The sequence below is a fragment of the Psittacula echo genome, assembly GCF_963264785.1.
Source record: "Psittacula echo genome assembly, chromosome: 3".
NCBI lineage: Eukaryota > Metazoa > Chordata > Aves > Psittaciformes > Psittacidae > Psittacula > Psittacula echo.
In genome coordinates, this window is record NC_137736.1 from 44532779 (window position 1) to 44552661 (window position 19883).

Consider the following 19883-nt stretch of genomic DNA (forward strand, 5'->3'; position numbering starts at 1 on the left):
TTTAGTATTTGAGGTTTTTGCCATGGATTTCGGTGCTGAAATATTCAGTACACCATCTTCTGTCTGCTGCTAGATATACTCACATGTGTTAGTAGAGTGCTAACAAAATTACAGTTGGTAAAGCAGATTACATGTTTAGCTAGTAGCGAGACATGTATAAAATAAAATTACATATTTTCTAGAGTGACAGAGTCACTGGGATTTTTTTCTTTTTTTTTTTTTTTGTTCTTTTTTGTTTTTATAAGAAAAAGAAACCACTATAAAACCATGATTAAAAATATTACAAGAGATGATTTACATTTTAAAATAATGTTATTTTTAGGAAAAAAAAGTGATTTTTAACATGAAAGTGTTTGGAAAGCATTTGGTTGCTGTGTACTGCCTTCTTTCCCAGTACAGTTTGCTATCTTTTACACAGTCTTGCATAAATGTTTAAATTAGGGGAGAAAAGAAAAATTAAATGTGATGGCTAAGACCTATAAGAGCTGACTCACTGACTTGAGTTATTGCTGTGCAGAAAGTTTGTAAAGCCTTTACATCCAGCGAACATTTAGTGCTACTTCAGCCTTGACAGTTGACCTTTAAGTCTGATTGGGTTTAGCCACAATAATTGCAGCATCTGCAGTACAGACCATGCAGACAGCTGCTTAAGAACCCAACTTCTCTCATTAGATCTTACTTCATGTGTCTGAAATTCAACCCCCCCCTTTGCATGTGTGTGCAAATTCCCTCGTAATACCTGTTACAGGAGCTGAGCAAGGTACAATCCCTCCAGCTCTTAAAAAAAAATTTTTAATTTCTCCCATCATTTTGAATATTCCTGGATTTAGCTTGGGGTGGGGGTGGGGGTGAGGGAGGAAAACATCCTCCTCCTTTCATCCTGAGGGAGGAAAACAGCCCTTCCTCTCCTCAGCTATTCAGTCACTACTGGTTTCTTTCTTCCTTTTTTTTTTTTTTTTTTTTTTCTCAGTAAGACCTAGTGTAAAAAAAGCAACAAACAAACAAGTTAGACTGTTGTAATTTGGTCAACCACTCGGGTGCTATCCATATCCACCATTTCAACACACTCTATTTCCTCACGGTTTTCAGGATTCTTCTTCTCTTTCCTCTTCTTTTTGGACGGTGGCAGGAAAGTCAGTATCACAGGTAAAATGGCAAAGCAGTGAAAGAAGGTGACTAATGCTATCAAAAACAAGCACCTGAACAGTGTACGGGTCAGATTTGAAGGCACAGCTGCAAGAGGAATCAGACCAACAATATAGCAGAGGTAGCTCTGCAAAATAGCTACCCCATGCACTTCCAGGGCATTTTTCACCCATTTAGTTCTTGTGAACTCTTTGCCCAGGACAAAGGTTGATAACAGTGGAGCACAGTTGTCAATTGTGTAATTAATTCCGTAAATTAAGCACAACACAGAAATACAATCTAGTTCCACTTTCCACAAGGTCATAAAACCTATAACTCCAAATTCAACCGAGGCAACAGTTAGAGTGAGCCAGACATTGATCAGAGAGTCTGCCACGAGGAATGCAGAGAAGAAGAGCAGAAATAAAGCACTAATGCAGGAGTTTTGTAAGGGTGCTCCCACTGAAGAAGCATAACGATCCATGTACACAAATGATGGATTGAAAACAATGAATTTCACCTTGGAGGTGAGAGAAAGCTTCCTCAGGGTCTCCAAGAGGTCATAAAGTTCTTCCCTCTTAGTTTCCATTGTCTTGGCCACCAAGAACATCCTGGAGGCCACGACATCAACTTCGTTGTTGTATTTCTTGGAAAAGATGATATCCTCTGAAAAATGGGCAAACTGAGGGGTCTTCAGGAAGTTGTTCCTCAGCATATCAGTGAAGTTCTTCTTGGGCAACCCAGTAGATATGTTGAGTTTCCTAAGGTAATTTAAGTAGCTTTCAAACCAAGATATTCTCACAAAGCCCTTGGTATACTCCAGCACATCCTCCTGGACACTGGTATTCCAGTACTCGATCGACTCATAGATGTAGAACCCAATCACTGGGCTGTAGTTACTGAAATACTTCTGCTGGGCAGTCGTATACTCAATGGTCCGTGTCGCAGTCGCTACGATGTTGCTCAGGTCTGACCCTTCACTGACCTGCAGGTAGCCCATTAAGGCAAAGGAAATATAAACAAGGTAAAAGAGAACTACAAAAGGCTTGACATAAGTGTTTGTTATCCAGTCACAATAATAGCGTTTCAGGAACCACACCAAAAGATGACTCTCATAAGTGTTTGTTTCCTCTGAATCATCTGTGTCCTCACTGAATTTGGCTGTCAGAAGAAACCTATACCATGCAGGCTTCTCTTGCAATACCTCTGGCTTTGGTACCTTTCTGCAGAAGATACTATGCTGGTAGTTGTTTTCTATGTAGCCAGTAAACACCAGGCTGGAACCATAAAAGGAGAGTACATAGAGGTAGTTGAAGAAAATTGCAATACAGGAATTGCAGCAGAAAATCCTGGCTGCTTCAATGTTAGTGAAGGGACTGGCACCTATTCCAAAAGTGACCAGGTACATGGCAGTGGTGAGAGAAAACGAGAGCATGGAGTCTGCAAATACAGCTGCAGTCCTCTCTTTAACGTGTTGGTCTTCTCTAGTTTTCCTCCAGGAGGACAACATTTCAAAAGTCCCATATAAACCATGACCTACAACAGAGAACAAAATGGGTGTTTAAAGTACTCAAATCAACGTGGAAAAACATAATGTGGACATGCTCAAAGACTCAAAGGAGACACAGCTGGCCGCTACCAGTCCTTGAAGCAAATGTCCTGCAGAGGAGAGAAATTATTATGGAGTGCATTTGCCACCTGACTAGCAAATTTTAATGCCAGAGCTTGAGGAGAGTTCTGCATCGCTGGCGCAGGGTTGATGGATTAAAGAAAAAGGATTTTTGTTCCTGGTTGGCTGTTTCACTTCATTATTTTGGTGTGCCTGTGATGGAAGATGCTTTGAAATTAGTTTTTCCTGGTGATGGGATATGACCTGTGATGAAAACAAAGAAATACAACCTTGAAGTGTCTTATGCTGGAAGCAGAGCATTAGTTGGCTGTTTTGTGGAAAATCTGTAAAAAATAAAATTTCCATATAAGCTGAAAATTGTCAGTTAAATCAGTCACTGATTTCTTCACCTCCTAAACAAATTTTCCATCAGGAAAAAGAAATCCTAGAAACAGAGCACACTAAAAAAGCACAAATTTATTTTAAAGATGCAGAATGGTAGAACTGATATGGAAGCGCTTAGTCTTCTTACTTTACTATATTTAAGGGTTTGTAAAACTAAATACAGCTCTATTTTTCTTGGCAGTTCCTACATTTTGTAATTAACTCTTAAAACAGATATAGCAGTCATGAAAGGAGATGGACCTGCAGACCTAGAATCCTGTGTTTAACCCTGAAGTGCAAGTAAGTCAGGAAAAGTACATGGATTTATCTTAATCCCTGGTTGGTTATCTTCCTCTTACAGTTTCTATTTTGTGATTGATAACCAAGGTGCATTTAGAGGACAGAGGCCTCTGCTCTCTCATAGTGGACCTGAGCTTGGAAGGCAGCCATTGACCAGCTATAGGGTGAGAGTGGCTGAGATAAAACTAGTTTGATATTTTACACAGAGAAGAACAAAAAAGTACAGTCTTTGCATCACACCTAAAATGTAAGACACTAATGTTTTCCCATAGTAATTCACATCATGTTCATTTTTTCTTAATAGTTCCTTTCCATCTAATCCCACCTTTTTTACTGTCTTTTATTTACTCCTCCTTATTCTTTTGCTGTTTTTGCTGTCACCTTGCTACCTCTCTGGCCTGCTCTTGCATTATCGCCAGAAATTCCCAAAAGCCAGTCCACAGTGTTTTGCTCTTACCCATTCCCTGATAACATTAGATAAAATTATAAATGCTAAATTAGTTGCAGATGACCCTGAAGTGCAATCACCGGACTTTTGAAGCTAATGCTCCAGTCAGGCGGGTCAAGGTAATTCACAGATCTCTTAGAATTTCAGACTGTCTGCAGAGTACCGAAATTGCTCTGTTGGCTCTGTTCTCTCTGCCTGTAGATGATTATCACTTTTGCCACAGTATCAGTCAAGAAACCCCCAAACTAATGAGGTATTGTGAAGAACCAGAAAAACAGAGGATATCTTAGGAGGGCTGGAACTAGATGATCTCTTAGGTCCCTTCCAACACAAGCCATTCTGTGATTCTATGATCACGTTTATTCTTAAATGTATCACGTAGGCTAAATATTTAATTAACTTGCGAAAATAACCCTTCTGTGGTCAGTACCTTTTACTGTAGTGGAAGCTGTAGCTGATTCACTCCACCCTTCCTGCAAGGAATATCCTATCTATATTTTAACAGATGGCAGAGCTGATCAGTCTGTTAACGCTGAAAAACAAAAGGTATGGAGTATTTTATAAAGAATTCAAAACACAGAGCTCATAAGATGAGATAATAGGACAGCTGGTGTGTCTCCTTATCATGGTCATCTGGTATTTAGAATAATGAAGTCTGTGCTCTCATGTAGATTAGATATCTTACCTACGTTGTCATTTGGAATCATGGCATGGACCACGAATGTCCAATTTGTAGCAATATTACAGTCCCAGTTTTGGTATGGCATTTGGCATTCATCTTAATTTTGCCAAGCAATGTTTTACAGCTGCTTTCAGAGGGCCAGGTCAAGGCTGTCAATTTGATAACTAGCACCGTGCCCCCTCTTAAAGCTAATGGGGAATATTGGAAGTCCCCAGATGTAAAATCAAGCGAAAAAGCACGATCAGTGACTGGCACCCTGTTGCTAATTATGCTTCAAATAGTTGTGTTCTAGGCCTGGTAGGGAAAGCTATTAAGCTTGCTTTCAGTATGTTCTTTGTAAAGACAGACTGACCTTTATTTAAATGTAACTGATCACTTGCCAAAGCAAGGAGTGAGAGGTTTAATCCATTTATGGCTCCCATAAGTCCTGCAGACAGGCTCGCCTGAGAATTTCATATAGTATCATATGCATTAGCTTAGAGTGAGCAAAACAGAATAAAATGAGGTCATTGAATATTACAAATTACTTCCATCGTGAGCTTTAGCTATAGCATGTTTTTGTAAAAAAACATTACAGCATTAATAGGCTCTTGCATAAAAATATTCAAATAGCCGCATTAACTCAGAAAGCTCTTGACTTTGCTATGATAAAAAGAATTTAGAGCTAATTAAATACGATGCTGAGCATGACTTTTTAACAGGTATAAGATTTTGGATAATGTCTGATAACATGACTCCTGATACCACAGATTTTCTTTAAGTAGGAAGCATAAACCCACAATTTGCTCTTACACAACCTTTGAGACTACCCTAAAATGGAATCTGGTTTAGGGAACTGCTCAAGTAAAGGCATGAAGAGGCGTCACCACATGTGCTCCACAAAGCCAACAGAAAAACATTTAGATACTCTTCTATTTTAGGACAGGTTCCTTTTGTTGTTTGCTACACAATCTGCATGGTAGGAATTGGGATTTTCCTTCAACTGTAGAGTCTGCAATTTCTCTGTCCACTTGTATAATAGCTACAACATTCTCATTTACCTTTAGGAAGACAAGCCTAAATTGCCAAACTTGCACCCTTTTTGCATCAGTGGCACTACTGATCTGATACAACATCCTCTAAGAAAAAGATTAAGCCCAAGCTTGTGCAAAAATTAGGCATGGCAGTCCAAAGATTAGCCTTATTTAACTAGAATGGGATTTACCTAACCTAATTTACTCCTTCAAATACCAACTACAAGCACAACATGGGCTGAAAACCTCCAATGTCATCTAACTCACTGATGCTCATATAAGCGTAACCCACATAGATTATAGCCGATAACTCCATGGAAGCATTTTCTGAGAATTTATTTCACTTTTCTGTCATTTCAGAGTTTCCATTTTTTGCATCCCTAATGATACGCACTGATTACCTCTGTTCCTCTTGCTGGTGCTTTGTCTACTCTATATATGAATGAGAAGAAGGCATATTTTTCCTTGCAAATAAATTCTGTAATTGCTTTGACCAATTTTCCCTTTTTAATAGAGATTAAGCCACAAATCTGTAATGATTTAGAGCAATTTGTTCATTATTCACAGTCATTCAGTAAATAATAAATATGAACTCAAACAGCTAATGGGCTATTGGAGATCTTTTCCTGTTGACATTTGCTATTATGATTCACTGGTTGTGCCCTACAGTCAGGCTGTACAACCATGAGCTAAGAAGGAGGAGTACATGGAAAGATAGATTTTTTTTTTTTTTTAAGGAAAAAGGGTTCTGAAAGGGCAAAGGAAAATGTTATGGAAGTAGGAGAAAGGTATTGGATAAAATGGGGACCGACCTTTCTTATTCTTTTCTCCCATGGCTTTGCATTGTAGGACATACTCCTACCACATGCCTTGGATGACTGAGGACAGAAATTCTGGCTTTTGTAGCCAAAGAAAATGAAGCAGATAGTCACTGCTATTTCTGGAGAGCTTAATTTTTTTTTTTTACAAGCTGATGTGGGCCATCTTTAACTTTAGAAGCTAATACAATACCAACAATAAAACCAATAAATTATACCTAGCTTAAACACAGTGCTTTTATGAGTAGTCTGAAAATGCTATAAAGAGTTTCATTTGCCTCCTTCAGATTCAATTACACATACTCTGCAAAATCAATGCAAAGCATGCATGAGAGAAAAAAGCACTTGCAGGAAGTTGTGAAAACTAAGACAATTATTTTATCTTCCTTGAAATTATCAAATTATTTACCTCATTTTAAATGCTATTTATGTGCAGCACTTAAACTGTTCTTTTTAGTACCATTTTAAAATCTCAGAAAAGAAATGCATCCTTTCTCCTGCTGAGTGGTTATTCAAGCAAGAAGCCTTTATGAAGGGGCATCGGCAGCCTAGGCTCTGCTCCTGCCTGGAAAATTGCGAGACTGAAGCAGAGAGGGGTGAAGGGATTTAAAGCAGCCCCAAAGCCTGTGAGAGGGCAGTGAAGCGACCTCCCTGTTACCGGAGTCGCAGACCAGCTCTCTATTAATCTGGCTTAATTAATTCCCTGAAACAAAGGCTGCTGCCTGCTTTTGTTGTTTAGAGATTGAGGGATATGTTCAATTTTACACTAAAATCATGTGAGGTTTTGGTCTTATTATGATAAGAAGAGGCTGAGGTATTAAACAGACTTCTGTAAGAAAATGTAAGAGGAATGACTGAGAAAAAGGTTTGGGTTCCTCTTCTTACAGTTTTACCCATCTATGAAAGCAGAGAATAATGCTACACTGTGGGTCTCATTTTTTTGTTCTTATTATTTCGAAGGTTGCATGTCTCTCTGTGTGTTTGATGCTTGAGTAAAATCTCTCTGAATAAAGTACCACTTACAGGCTGTGAAGTTACAGCCTTCTCTGGGGAAGGTCGCATTTTAGGGGTAATTAATTTTATTCATCCCATTTTAATGCAGTGGCACACAAAACACTAATAATGATTGATCTTCACTTCAGTGAGCTGAATGCTGCACCAGTACGTATGTTGCCCATTACCTGCCAGATTTAAGACTAATAAAACACCAAACTGTCTTCCTAAGGCGACAGACCTCTCTAGCAGCAAAGCTGGGGTATGGGGTGTTTCCCCCTTCTCAGGCACTGGTTCCTATGCCCTACCGAAGTTTGCTGCTCCCTCATTACTATTAACTTGCCAGATTCTAATCCAAATTGTACTAAAGGAATGGTTGGGATTGGAATGGTTGGGATTTGAAACATGAGCAACCTTTTTTTTTTTTTTGAGGCTTATTTTTTAACCTGAAATCTTTTCCTGACAGTGCTGGCACAAAAAAGTTGCTGAAATTGGGAATGAGTCACGGTAGGTTGTATGGGAACCTCGTAAACTTGGTAGGCAAAAAATGGAAGTGGAAGCATGCTCTGACAGTTACCGAGGCTAAGTCTGGATTTGGATTTAAGGTTTTTGCTTGTATTGTAATGGCTGCATTCTTGTAACACTATTGGTTCAACTGGACGAATGCTGTCTTGCTTAGGTTGATTTAAGCCTGAAATCATCCCACTGAATAGGAGCACTTGTCTGCAAGAGGAATTTAGTGTGCTGTAGAGAAGTGTGTGAATTTACAGAGGGCCAGCTATGTTGCACCAGCTTTCTTTGTGGAAATCTGTGAAGGACACCTTGATTCACATGCAAAGTGGAGTGAAATATCATCCACAGAGACAAATATCTGACGAACTAACATGAAATAGTTAGGATGCTACAAATTCATATCCCAGCTCTCTGCCAATGCAGGCAAGGTCTCAAGAACTGCACTTGCACAAAATTAGTACGTAGGAGGTCAGAATCATACTGCAGGAATCGCCCTTTCCAAAACAATACCTGTAATAACATACGATATAATGAAGGTGCAATGAATTTTCCTAGCTGACAGTGTTAAAAATAACAATGTTACACTGGTCAACTCTGGGACTACTTTCCACAGTTATGTCAACAAAGAGGCTGAGATAATTTCCCCCTGCTGACTTATTTTTTCCAGTTAGATCAGTGAGCTCATCAGCTTCCATCTTCTGAAAAGCCAAGTGAAACTGCTAATCCAGACTCCCTTTGTCACAGGAGTTGCAATCAACCAGCTGTGGGCTAAATACGCAACCTGCCTCATGCGGCCTCTCCCAGCAGGCATGATTTTAACTTGGAACATATAGCAAGCTCAAAGTGCTACTGAATATGCAGGCACATCAAGAGAATTTGCATCCAGCTAAAGTAAACCCCTGGCTTCATACCCTGTTCTCAGTAAAATATTAAAATACTACAGCTAACTGAGATCCTATAGCATGCAGACAGAATCAGCACTAAGCATAACCTACACAGCAGTTTTCACTGAGTTTATAGCAATTTAGTGGCATGGGTTGAGCCAAACAGGTAAACCATTGTTAACATGGTGTTGCAACAGACTGTGGGTTACTCTAACCAATGTCCACCTTTGTGGAACATAAACAGCGCTGCAACACCACAGTTTTGCCGCATGAATGTCAGACAGAAAGATCGGACATCCCACTGTGTGCAGACTTGCTCATCCCAAACATTTCTGCTGAGCAAAGAAAATGCACTGCAAATCCTACTTGCTTTTCCCTACTCCTGCCTGAATACTTCTGGGAGCTCAGTTCACAGTGTAGAGTAAAATCCTGTGTGACACTAACATCCTATAAGGTACTCATCTGATGAACTGTGTTTCCAGGCAGCAGGGTTTGTATCAGAAGAATTATGGCAAGGGGACTGAGGGCTGTAGGCAGTTGAGCAGTCTTAAATGCATCCTCATTTGCAAAGTCCCCGCCACCCAAGTGCAGCCTGACTTCATTTCATACCTCCAAGCACAGGTTCTGTGCAGGCATGGTATCTGCATTCACAACACATGAAGAATGACACAGGACGGGATGTACTGGTATAAGTGTAGGCTGCGCATATTACAACACTTTATTTATCTCCTGTCACACAGACCCTACATACCTGTATTCTAACTGAATTAGAGGTATGACAACATACCTCAAAGATATTACGACAATGATGTTGGGTGGGTTCAGTATTTGAAATTACTGTTTTAAAGGCTACTAAATTTTACACATAGATCACTAAGGTGTACTATGCCTGCAGATGTTAACATCCCACTTCGGATCTTTCCAAAAGAGAAACATACTGAAATTAGATATGTCAGTCTGTTAGGCATCTAGGCATGATACCAGCAGATCAATCTCTGAGATGGGCTTACATTTGAATATTAGCCATTCACCCTCACTCGTCAGGCTGATCTCTCCAACCATGCTTACAACAGCACCATCCATTGCTGTCAGAAAGCCCCAGGCATGCCCATGCATTCCTCAGCTAACTACCAGGATCAAAACCATGAGCTCCTTGGTGCATTGATACTAGATAAAAATCTGCCTCAGTGTCTGGAAAGAGAGAGTTTTGTTTTGTGCTGTATCTACTTGGCAACAAAATAAGAGAAACCAAAATGTTTGATAATATGCTCCCAGTATCTGCTGTGTTTCACAGCTGTGGGCGGCTGTGCCACAGAAGCACGCTGCTGAAGATAAAGCTTCCCCATAAAACACACTGCATTGGTTGGTGCATGCAGAGAAGGAATCTTCAACTGGTGCTCATTGCTTCATGCTGTGAGACCACAATGTTATTTTTAGTAGTAGATCTTGCAGAAAGGCTCCCTAGGCCGTTAAGCCCGTGCTCAAACTGCTTAATGCACAGGCAGGAAAACAAGGTGCGTCTGAAAGCCCTGCACAAGGTTGATGCCTCATTTATGTCTCGTGTTGTGCTGCCAAGCACAGCTTAAAAGGTGGTTAGGTTCCTCTTAAGACTCTCATGGAACTCACATGGATCTGCTGCACTGGGGGGATTTTGATTCCAGTTTTCTGGCAATGAATATCTGCCATAATATCCTACATTTTCTAAGTTTCTAAACTTAACTTTTGGAAATGCCACATAGGATTGGCTCTCTGTTCTCCTGTGCAACAGGCTGGTTTGGCCAGGCGCAGCCCTTTCTGAGTCATACTAAAAAGTGCGTATTTGCACAAAGAATGCCGTGACAAAATCATCCTCATGCTCTTGGTCTCCCCCTAAGTCACTGGGACACAGTCAGTGATGCTTGGGGTAACTGATGCATCTCAATTACAGACTCCCCAGTACTATCTTTTATCATGGCAAACAAGCAATAGTGAGATGATGTTTCACAAAATCATACAAATCACAAGGTAATTTTAAGAGCACAATCTACATATTACTACTGAAATCAAAATCGTTCTGTATATAAATCCCTAACTGAAGAAATACATAGACATACACAAAACACATACAGACATTTCTGTCATTTTTTACCTATGTAAGGGGAAAAGAAACAAAGAGAAGGAGAAGTAGTTTAATAAGTAGAATTAATGCCTCGGTATTCACAGTTCTAGTTTGCATCACCATCACTAATCAGCAATGGCAGTGACATGGTTTGCCACTTTTTATTTTTGGAGTATGTGTATTTTAAAGCTATTAATAATAATAAAAGAATATTCTCACTTAATATTAAATTTTCAAATTATTTTTTTAAACTATACCAAATTCAATTCTAACTAATAGAATTAAAAAGATTATAAAGATTATATGGGTAATTCACCATGCATGCGGTTACTCTTTAATAGACCCATTGATTTCACTAGAGTAAAAATTACTGATTTAGGCTTTGGGAAAATGATGTTTTTCTGTTTTGGTGGGTTTTTTTTTTTCTTTTTTGGGAGGGTTTTTTCTTTTTTTTTAATCACTCTTTTTTTTAGCATTGAACCAATGTAATATTTGAGATTTTGTTGTTGCGCTGATAGCAAGAATGTCAGATAAGCACATTTTAAAACCAGAAATACATCTGAGAGAAAACTTGAGTGGCTTTTTTATTTTGAAAAAGACATAAGCAAAGCAAGTTATAGTTCAAAATCTACTTTTCTATATATAAAGTGAATATTTAATTCCACTTAAGAGTCGGCAAAGGCTTGTTTTGGCATTTAAATAGCCAGCTGTCAACTCTGTTTAAACGTTTGACTTGCTCTCCTCTGTTTTCATGAAAGACCTGGCAAAAGTTAAATGTCCTATTTTATGCAGCGCAACAGAAGTTGCTGAGCATTAGTGAAATCTGGTTTTAGCTGCTGCAATATTTATGTCAGCATGGCACACTCACCTACTGAGTACCTGGGCCTTGTGCAGGTCTATGGTTCTGGGGCAAACAGCAGGGGAGCATTTAACTCCTGCTGGCCTCCAAAGGGTCTCCCTGCCCCAGAGTGCCTCCGCTCCTCCCAGGAAAGCCTCTTCCTTGTCTTTGACTTGGAAACATCTGAAAAGCCCCCAGGAAGCACAGTGCCCTGCCTAAGCTGTTATCTGAAGGGACAGGGACCAAGGCTTAGTTTTTCCGCATGGAGGATGACAAGAGGAGGAGGGCACAGGGCTGCGGCTGCCTGCCACAACTGCTGGCAGGGTACAGACCCCAGGGTGTACCCCAGGGGAGCCATGACCACCCTCTGCAGCAGGGAAGCTGCCCAGGACGGGAAGAGTCTGATGCCAGGATAATAAAGGAATGACAGATGTGGCTAGCAAGATGAATTCCCCACCGATTCGTGTACTTCAAGCCTCACTAGCCAAAAAGGCAGTTAGATACAGAGTTATTATGTTGAGTACCCCTGGGCTCGTCTTGCATTATGAGATAGAATCATAGAATCATAGAATAGTTAGGGTTGGAAAGGACCTTAAGATCATCTAGTTCCAACCCCCCTGCCATGGGCAGGGACACCACACACTAAACCATGTCACCCAAGGCTCTGTCCAACCTGGCCTTTAAGTACTGCCAGGGATGGAGGATTCACAACTTCCTTGGGCAACCCATTGCAGTGCCTCACCACCCTCACAGTAAAGTATTTCTTCCTTATATCCAATCTAAACTTCCCCTGTTTAAGTTCGAACCCATTACCCCTTCTTCTATCACTATGGTCCCTCTCCAGCATCCTTGTAGGCCCCTTTCAGATACTGGAAGGTTGCTATGAAGTCACCACGCTGCTTAGATTTGTATCAGAAAACAAAATAGGAGAAGAGAAGGCAGCGTGGAGACCTCATAACAGCTTTCCAGTATTTGAAGGGGGCCTACAAGGGTGCTGGATAGCGGCTCTTCATCAGGGACTGTAGTGACAGGACAAGTGATAAAGGGTTCAAACTTAAACAGGGGAAGTTTAGCTTAGATGTAAGGAAAGAGTTCTTTACTGTGAGGGTGGTGAGGCAGTGGAACAGGCTGTCCAGAGAAGTTGTGACTGCCCCATCCCTGGCAGTGTTCAAGGCCAGGCTGGATGAGCTTTTAGCAACCTGGTCTAGTATGAGGTGCCCCTGCCTGTGGCAGGGGCTTGAAACTAGATGACCTTAAGGTCCTTTCTAACCCACCATTCTTTGATTCTATGAAAACTGCAAACTGATTTTCTCCACAAAGTTTTTGGCAGATTATATGCCTGCTGTGTAAAAAAATTACTTGAAGGTAAATGAAAGCTACCTGCAGTCACCTGTGAAAGGTTACCATTTATGCCATGTTATAGAACAGCCAAGTGACATACAGTACATGACAGCTCCTGAAGACAGAGTAAGACACAGTGAGTATATCTGAGCAAAATCATGTTCTAAATCTGTTTCAAATTTCTAAGGCCACAAGGCAAAATAACACTGGCTTCTAGGAGTGTTGTCCTAGTGGAATATGGGCCAGTGGAATATGGATTGTTTTACCACACTTCAAGTTCCCCATTTCTGGTGAGAAAGCTGCAATTAAAACATCACAAGCATATCCTTAAATTCTCCTGCTTAAGCGATGTTTGTCATTACTGTTGCTCATGATATATAGATCAGTTATAAGTGAAACACAATGTTCAAAAAACTTTAGTTAAAGTACATGCAGCCGATTCTTTTTACTGATTAAAAAATGAAAAAATTACAAGTTTGGAACTCTACTTGGGCTTTCCATCAAGCACCAAGATTTAACTTAATCCGATTTAACTTTATCCATCTCTGCCAGCATCATGTGCCAGAATGCAAAGGTCTCATGACCTGAAAATGGCAGGTGCCTTCCCAGCCACACGTGCCTTTCGGCTGTTGTGTATTTGGAGGATATAATTTATTAGAAGCCCAAAATGTGGACCATCTCTCTCACAGAAAGACGTAAAATGAAAGGTCACATTGGTTCTTGCTGACCTTCCCCAGGTCTTCATTGACCATACAAATCCAGTATGCAAAGTATGCCATAAACATACATACAACATTCCTACATATATATAGAGATAGCAAAAGGTTGATTTTCTTTACCACTGAACCTCCAGTTTATTTTCATATATATGGTAGTTTCTCTTGAGGGACTTCACCAGTTGAAGAAGAGAATGTCAGAGCCAAACTAGCAGTACCTTTGACTGTTTGGGACACCTCTGATAAGCCCCTCCATTAAACCATCACATGCACTGACTTCTCTGCAGTTAAAAGAATGCAGACAGTAAAAGTGTAACATCCTTCTGCTACTCTTTGCATAAATGAATGCTCGTTAAATGTACTGCATCACCTCTAACACACTTTATGTATAACAAGTGTATACAGGAGCACGACCAGTCAAGAGAAATAATGATTGTATAGCACTTGGTTTCAGTATTAAACTGTTCTCTAGACTGACTTCCTACAGACACAGCTCCTCTTTTCCGAAAAGCATTATATTTTCTGAGTCATAGACACACTTCTGAAGCCAAGAAGCACGTATGCATGCAAGAATTTCACTGGGAGTTGTGGTGATAGAGGGGAAACACGGACATGTTGGTTGTTGTCATCACTTGTGGCCAGCTGCAAGCTCTACTTGCCATTTTCGTGCTACATGGGAAAGGGCTGGTATAAGTGTCTAAAATACTCTGCCACTATTTGTATTTTCAGCCTATTTCCTTCCCATGCATTTGTGGCTTCTTGGTGTTTGGGTTCCTCAAGGGGCTTGGGGCATCATCCTTCAGAAGAACTACAGAGAGGGAGACCAGGAGGTGGAGGAAGTGGTTAACCATCTCACTTTTGGGTGAAAAACACTGACTTTGGTGAGATGACTCACTGATGCACTGAGTGAAGAGGGGTGGCCTGGGAGCCTACTTCCTTTCTTCCCCAATAGGAACAGAAATGTTGGATAATGCATGAAAACGTGCATGGCTGCTTAGAGAGCTCAGGAAGAGATTGAGGGACTGAGGCATTAAAATGAGAGGAAAGAGGAACAATGAAGAAAGTCTGGGATTCTGCTCAGGGTAGATAAACTCAGGTAATTTTATTTATTTATTAGAAGAAGAATGAAAAGAACAAAACCCAGAATGTTTCAGAACTATAACTGAACTGTACATGGTTGAACTGGGGAAGCTGAGCAGATGGAGTGACAAAAAAGCAAGTGTGCTTCCAGGGCACAATTGGCATCCTTCGGCAGTGTGAAAAAAAGGAAAGGATGAACGGTGGAAAACTGGGAAATCTGAAGCAGCTGAGATACAATTGCAGGGTATGGTAGGGACCTGTCTGTGAGCAGAGGAAGTTATTGAAGAATACAGGGAAAACTGCAGGAGCAATGGGCCCAGCTGCGGCTGAGGAGAGGGAAGGAGGGGAGAGCAATTGAAAAAAAAAATAAATCAGAGGGGACACACTGGCAGGGGTGGGGAAAATGGGAGAAAAGATGAAGGAAGCTTGAGGGGAGCAAAAGGCGCAGACAGCTGTGCAGGCATCAGGAAGGAGATGCCGTGGCCTGGAGCAGGGAGATGGGTGAGACCTGCTGGAGGAGGCTGCCGGAAATTGCAAACAAGATGGATGAGATGTGAGAAAAGGGCAGGGGGGCAGGAAGCTGTGGGAGCCAGCTGAGACAGGACAAAGTTCTTCCCAGCACAAAGAGGGGCAGCTGGACAGAGAGAGTGAGAAAGCTTAGCTCCGGGAATAAAAACAAGAGAGACACGGTAAACTTCACATTTTTATTAACTGGCAACGGGAAAATCAGTGGAAAAGTACTATACAAAGTCAAACATTTGTGTGTGTGTGAGTGCTACCTTTGAGTGTGGACTGAAGGGCATCAGGGAGACCTATGGCGGGGCTGTTTCTCTCTCATTGAAACTCTCTGTAGGTAACCAGTGTTGACACTTCAGTTTTATTGAATATAGAAAACACTTGGGTGCTTGAGAGGGAGGATAATGAGCGCTTTTAGAGTGCACAAATTTGGCATATGTTGCAATTCCTAACCTGTACATTCTTTCAGAGAACTGAAGAAGGAGCCCAGCTCCAGCAAACGTGCTGGACCTGCTGGCCCAAGCACAACTGTCCTTTCAGGGTTTTCACGCTGGTTGTTAGCTGCTGTCCTCGGTTTAGTTACCTGCTGCCTTCACGGTCCGTAACCTTTAGCAATCCTCTCGCCCTCCTGTGCTTTTCACTCCCATCATCAAACACACTGACTTTACCTATTCTTTTATTTCCCCATGTTTTCCTCCTGACCTTCTTTCCCAACTGTCTCTGCCCTCAAATCCCATCATTGTTGCTCCAACTTTTTGCATCTATAAAGCCCCTGGACAGGTATCTCAGCTTACTCCTGCAGCACATCTCTCCCTCAGGCAAAGCATGTGGAAGGCATGCATCCAACAGTCTGAGTTTCTGAGAAGCGATGGATGCGTCCCTGCATCTGCAAGGTGCTCCTCTAGGAGCCCTGGTACCTCCAGGTACCCCCCGAAGTGTTCTGTACCTCTCCTGCTCCTGTGCCCACTCCCGCCAGATCTAGCCCCATGTAGTCTCCTTCTCTGCCTGACTTACCCCAACTTGTGACTGAATCTCAGGAGTACCCTGACTGGTCCTTCTCAGTGCTTCCACCTGCTCCTTCCCAGTCGGCCCTCCCTGGACTTGCTCTGTTAACCATTTTCCCCTTCTGTCTTCCCAGAAAGGGTGTACTGAAAGGGATGTGAGGTTGTAAGAACAGGTACTTGCGTTCATCCCTGTTTTGCTGAGTTTCACACAAGGCTGGCTATCATTTCCGTTTACAGCATGCTGCAGGCCCAAGCTGCTCTTGTAACTGCTAGCTGGTTTTACCCTGCCAGCATCAGAGGCTAAATATAAGCCCGTGGAGCAGGCCCTGCATCCCTGTATGCCCGTATCTGGCAGTGCCTGGTATTCCAACGCGATTTCACTGAGCCCATGCTTTTCACGAACTTGGCAGCTGAAGAGAGCCGCCTCTCCCCAAATAAGCTGTAGGAGTTCCTGAAGGAATAGGAAACAGACTGCTAGTTTTCTCTTCAGTGCAAAGGGCAGTGTTGCAATTTTCTTTCGAGTCCCTAAGTTAGATGCTGTGCTCCGCCTCCGGGAAGTGAAAAAAGTCACGCCAAGAACTTGTTCAGCCAGTGCTGCTTGCTGCCCAGTGGTTTGTTTGGTAACACTGTTCTTTTTGAGGAAACTGGTATTTTTAAAGGATTGGCAGTTATTAAACAACATTTAATGCGTAAGGGAAACTTATGATGAATACATTAGTATCTGTGCCAGACCAAACATCTGTAATTTTTAATGTGTTAGGCAATAGGAAATTGGAATTTTCATTCTGCTTTTCAGCTGACACTATAAATCAGCTATTTTAAATTCAACCAAACTGAAGAATTAAATTTTTTGGTTCTTGGGGTCAAAAATGAATAGTCTTTGTTCAGCAAATGATTCCACATGAACTAGACATGTGAATAATCTTGTCCTTAAATTACTTGTTTACACACTGATAAATGCAGGTGATAGTTTAAAAGAAAACCAGAGGCATATGCTAATTCAAAATATGCCCAGACGAATGGTGAGAGCTTGCCAAGTTTTGGGCTTCACTTTCACGTTAGAAGTACCTATATAAATCCAGAGCTGAAGAACAGTTTCCAGCTTGATTTGACAAAATGCCCCTAGAGAAAAGAATGGCTCCAGCCAGCCTGCCCTCTCCTCTCTGCTAGTGAACCGCTGGTAACCAAAGGGTACCCCTGCTCTTTTGGTGCCTGATGGGGAAAGAGATTTCTGGCAACATCTCTGCTGGCTTCAATTTTTTGCCATTCAGTTAGCAACCAGTGAGGGCTAAAAAGAAACCTGCCACAACATAAAAATTGTTACAGTAGTCAGTCATCAGTGACTGAGTTATTCTGACTTAATGAGATACCTTTTGTTAGCTGGGTTACAATAACCTGCCTTCATTAAAAAGTAAAATAAATTAGAATAAACTACCATGAAAGTGATTAAAACCAAAGCATGAAGTGTTTAAACCAGTATGTTATATTTAACAGGTTGGTAGGCAAAAGATGTTCCTGCCTACACTTACACAGCCTGAGCTTAAGAGTGCAACTTGATAATTTAGTAACTTAGAATTGTCTTATTGATGCAAAGGCTAAGGATTCAACACCTACAGATGCTGGTACCTTTCACCGTAGCTTGTTCGCTCTTTGAAATGTTTGGTGCAGAAGGGATCTTACAGAAAACAGATTTATAAAATCAAGTATTACAAGCACCTTGAACAGAGTATTTTGCAGAGATACTCCCAAATTATCAGAATGTGCTTGTGACTGGACAAACTACTTAAACTATTCAGAAAGTAATTCTTGAAAGTATGAAGAAGTCAATAATTGCAAAACATTTTTGACCAACTTCATCTAATGCATCTTGGAAGGGCAGTGATGGTCTCAAGATGAACTTAATGAAGAGGCAAACTTCTACATGTTGGTTGGAATAACTAATTGTGCAAACAGGGTAGAAAGTGACATGGAGGATCAGTGAATTGCCATGTGCCACCAACCAAATGCTAACTATTTCATACTGCTGAGAAAAAGATGAATGTCGTATGGGGATGTATGAACAGGAGTGCCATATGCAAGATGTGTGAAATCATCCTCCTACTCTACTTGCCGCTGAAAGCCTCAGCCTGAATCCTGCACCTGAATTTAGGCACCGCACTCCGTGGAAGATGTGGAGTGGCCAAAAGCAAGAAGACTGCTGGAAGTCTGGTAAGCATAGCGTGAGGAAACCTGGGATGAAAGGGAAGAGAACTGGGCAAGTGAGAGTGGTCCCAAAGATGCAAAGAAAAATAAAATAAATAGTTTTCCCGATGCAGTGGATAAATAAAGAGAACAGCTGAGTTGCAAAAGGGGAATTCAGGTTAGACATGATGCAAATGCTGTAGCAGTAGTGCAGTGAAACACAGGAGGAAGCGGCCCAGGAGGAAACAAAATGCAGGGTGAAAAGTATCTGTTAAGAAAGACATGATCTGACCCTGTGGCAGAGGGCAGATGATGTCTGGATTGTGTCTCTCTGGCTGAGATGCTGAGAAAAAACTTAAAAATCCTCAGCTGCTATAAACTTCATTAATGATTTATACCAGTAAAGGGGCCTTGCCTGAAATGTGTCCAGTGTAATAATTTTTTCTATCTAATTTTTGCTTTTAGCCATAAGAGTATGAGTAATAGCAACAGTGCTACACCGTTAGCCAGAAATCCTTTAGCTTTCTAAAGGTCAGTTTATCTATGATCTAATCTGATGGTCACTGAAATTAAGTGGAAGCCGTTCAGTGGGCTATAACGGAAGGTGGTTTGTGTCTCCATCCTTCAGCTACCTTGAGTTAAACCATCCTTTATAAGCAAAACAACATAGAGAAATAAAATAAATTTTGAAATGCATGCTGAATCTTTCTGTTGCACTGCAGTAAAAAACCAGGAACCCTCCCTTTCTAGCTCTCTGCTGGTTTAAACCAGCTCCCATTAAAAATTTCAGTATGTATGTCTTTAGTGCCTTCTGTCCACCTGTTGATATTCCTGTCCCTTGGGAGACTTTATGCAGCAGGGGAAGCAGGTAAGATTCACATGAGCTTGACTGCTCTGTCTTGACTTGTTCACAGTGAGAGCTGAGCTCCATATTTGAAACTTACTCCTTGTAAGAGTAGAATACTTCAATTAGGCAAGACCAAAAAAAAAACCCAAGGGGAAAAAAAAAAAGGAAAAGAAAAGCAGAGCTGGTTGTACAGCTCAGCAGTTAAAGCAGCACTAAAATAGAAGTGTGAAACTTTTCATAGTTGTCTGTAATTCTTTAAGGATTTCAAGTCTAAGCATAGTCACTATTAGTGAAAGGTTGTCACAGGGAGCAGATGCTTTGACCCCTAAGCAGAGCTAATATTTCATATTTTTGAGTTGCTTTCCCCAGGTATTTTCATTTTGTACGGCTGGACTTTAGACTGCTTTTCTACGGCTCTTGCAAGACACCTCCCTAATATTGTATGTAATATACACTACTTAGTTTGAGGAACTGAATTTTATAACAATGCACA

General features: G+C 41.1%; 1 protein-coding gene across 1 annotated transcript in view; it reads right to left on the reverse strand.

Moving 5' to 3' along the window:
• Nucleotides 1–770: 770 nt before the first annotated feature.
• PTCHD1 (patched domain containing 1) overlaps nt 771–19883 on the reverse strand; it is a 34731-nt gene continuing 15618 nt past the window's right edge. Inside the window, exon 3 of the mRNA XM_080613414.1 lies at nt 771–2661. Within this exon, the coding sequence (XP_080469540.1) occupies nt 1007–2661 (1655 nt within the window). The 3' untranslated portion in view covers nt 771–1006. The remainder of the gene's footprint in view (nt 2662–19883) is intronic.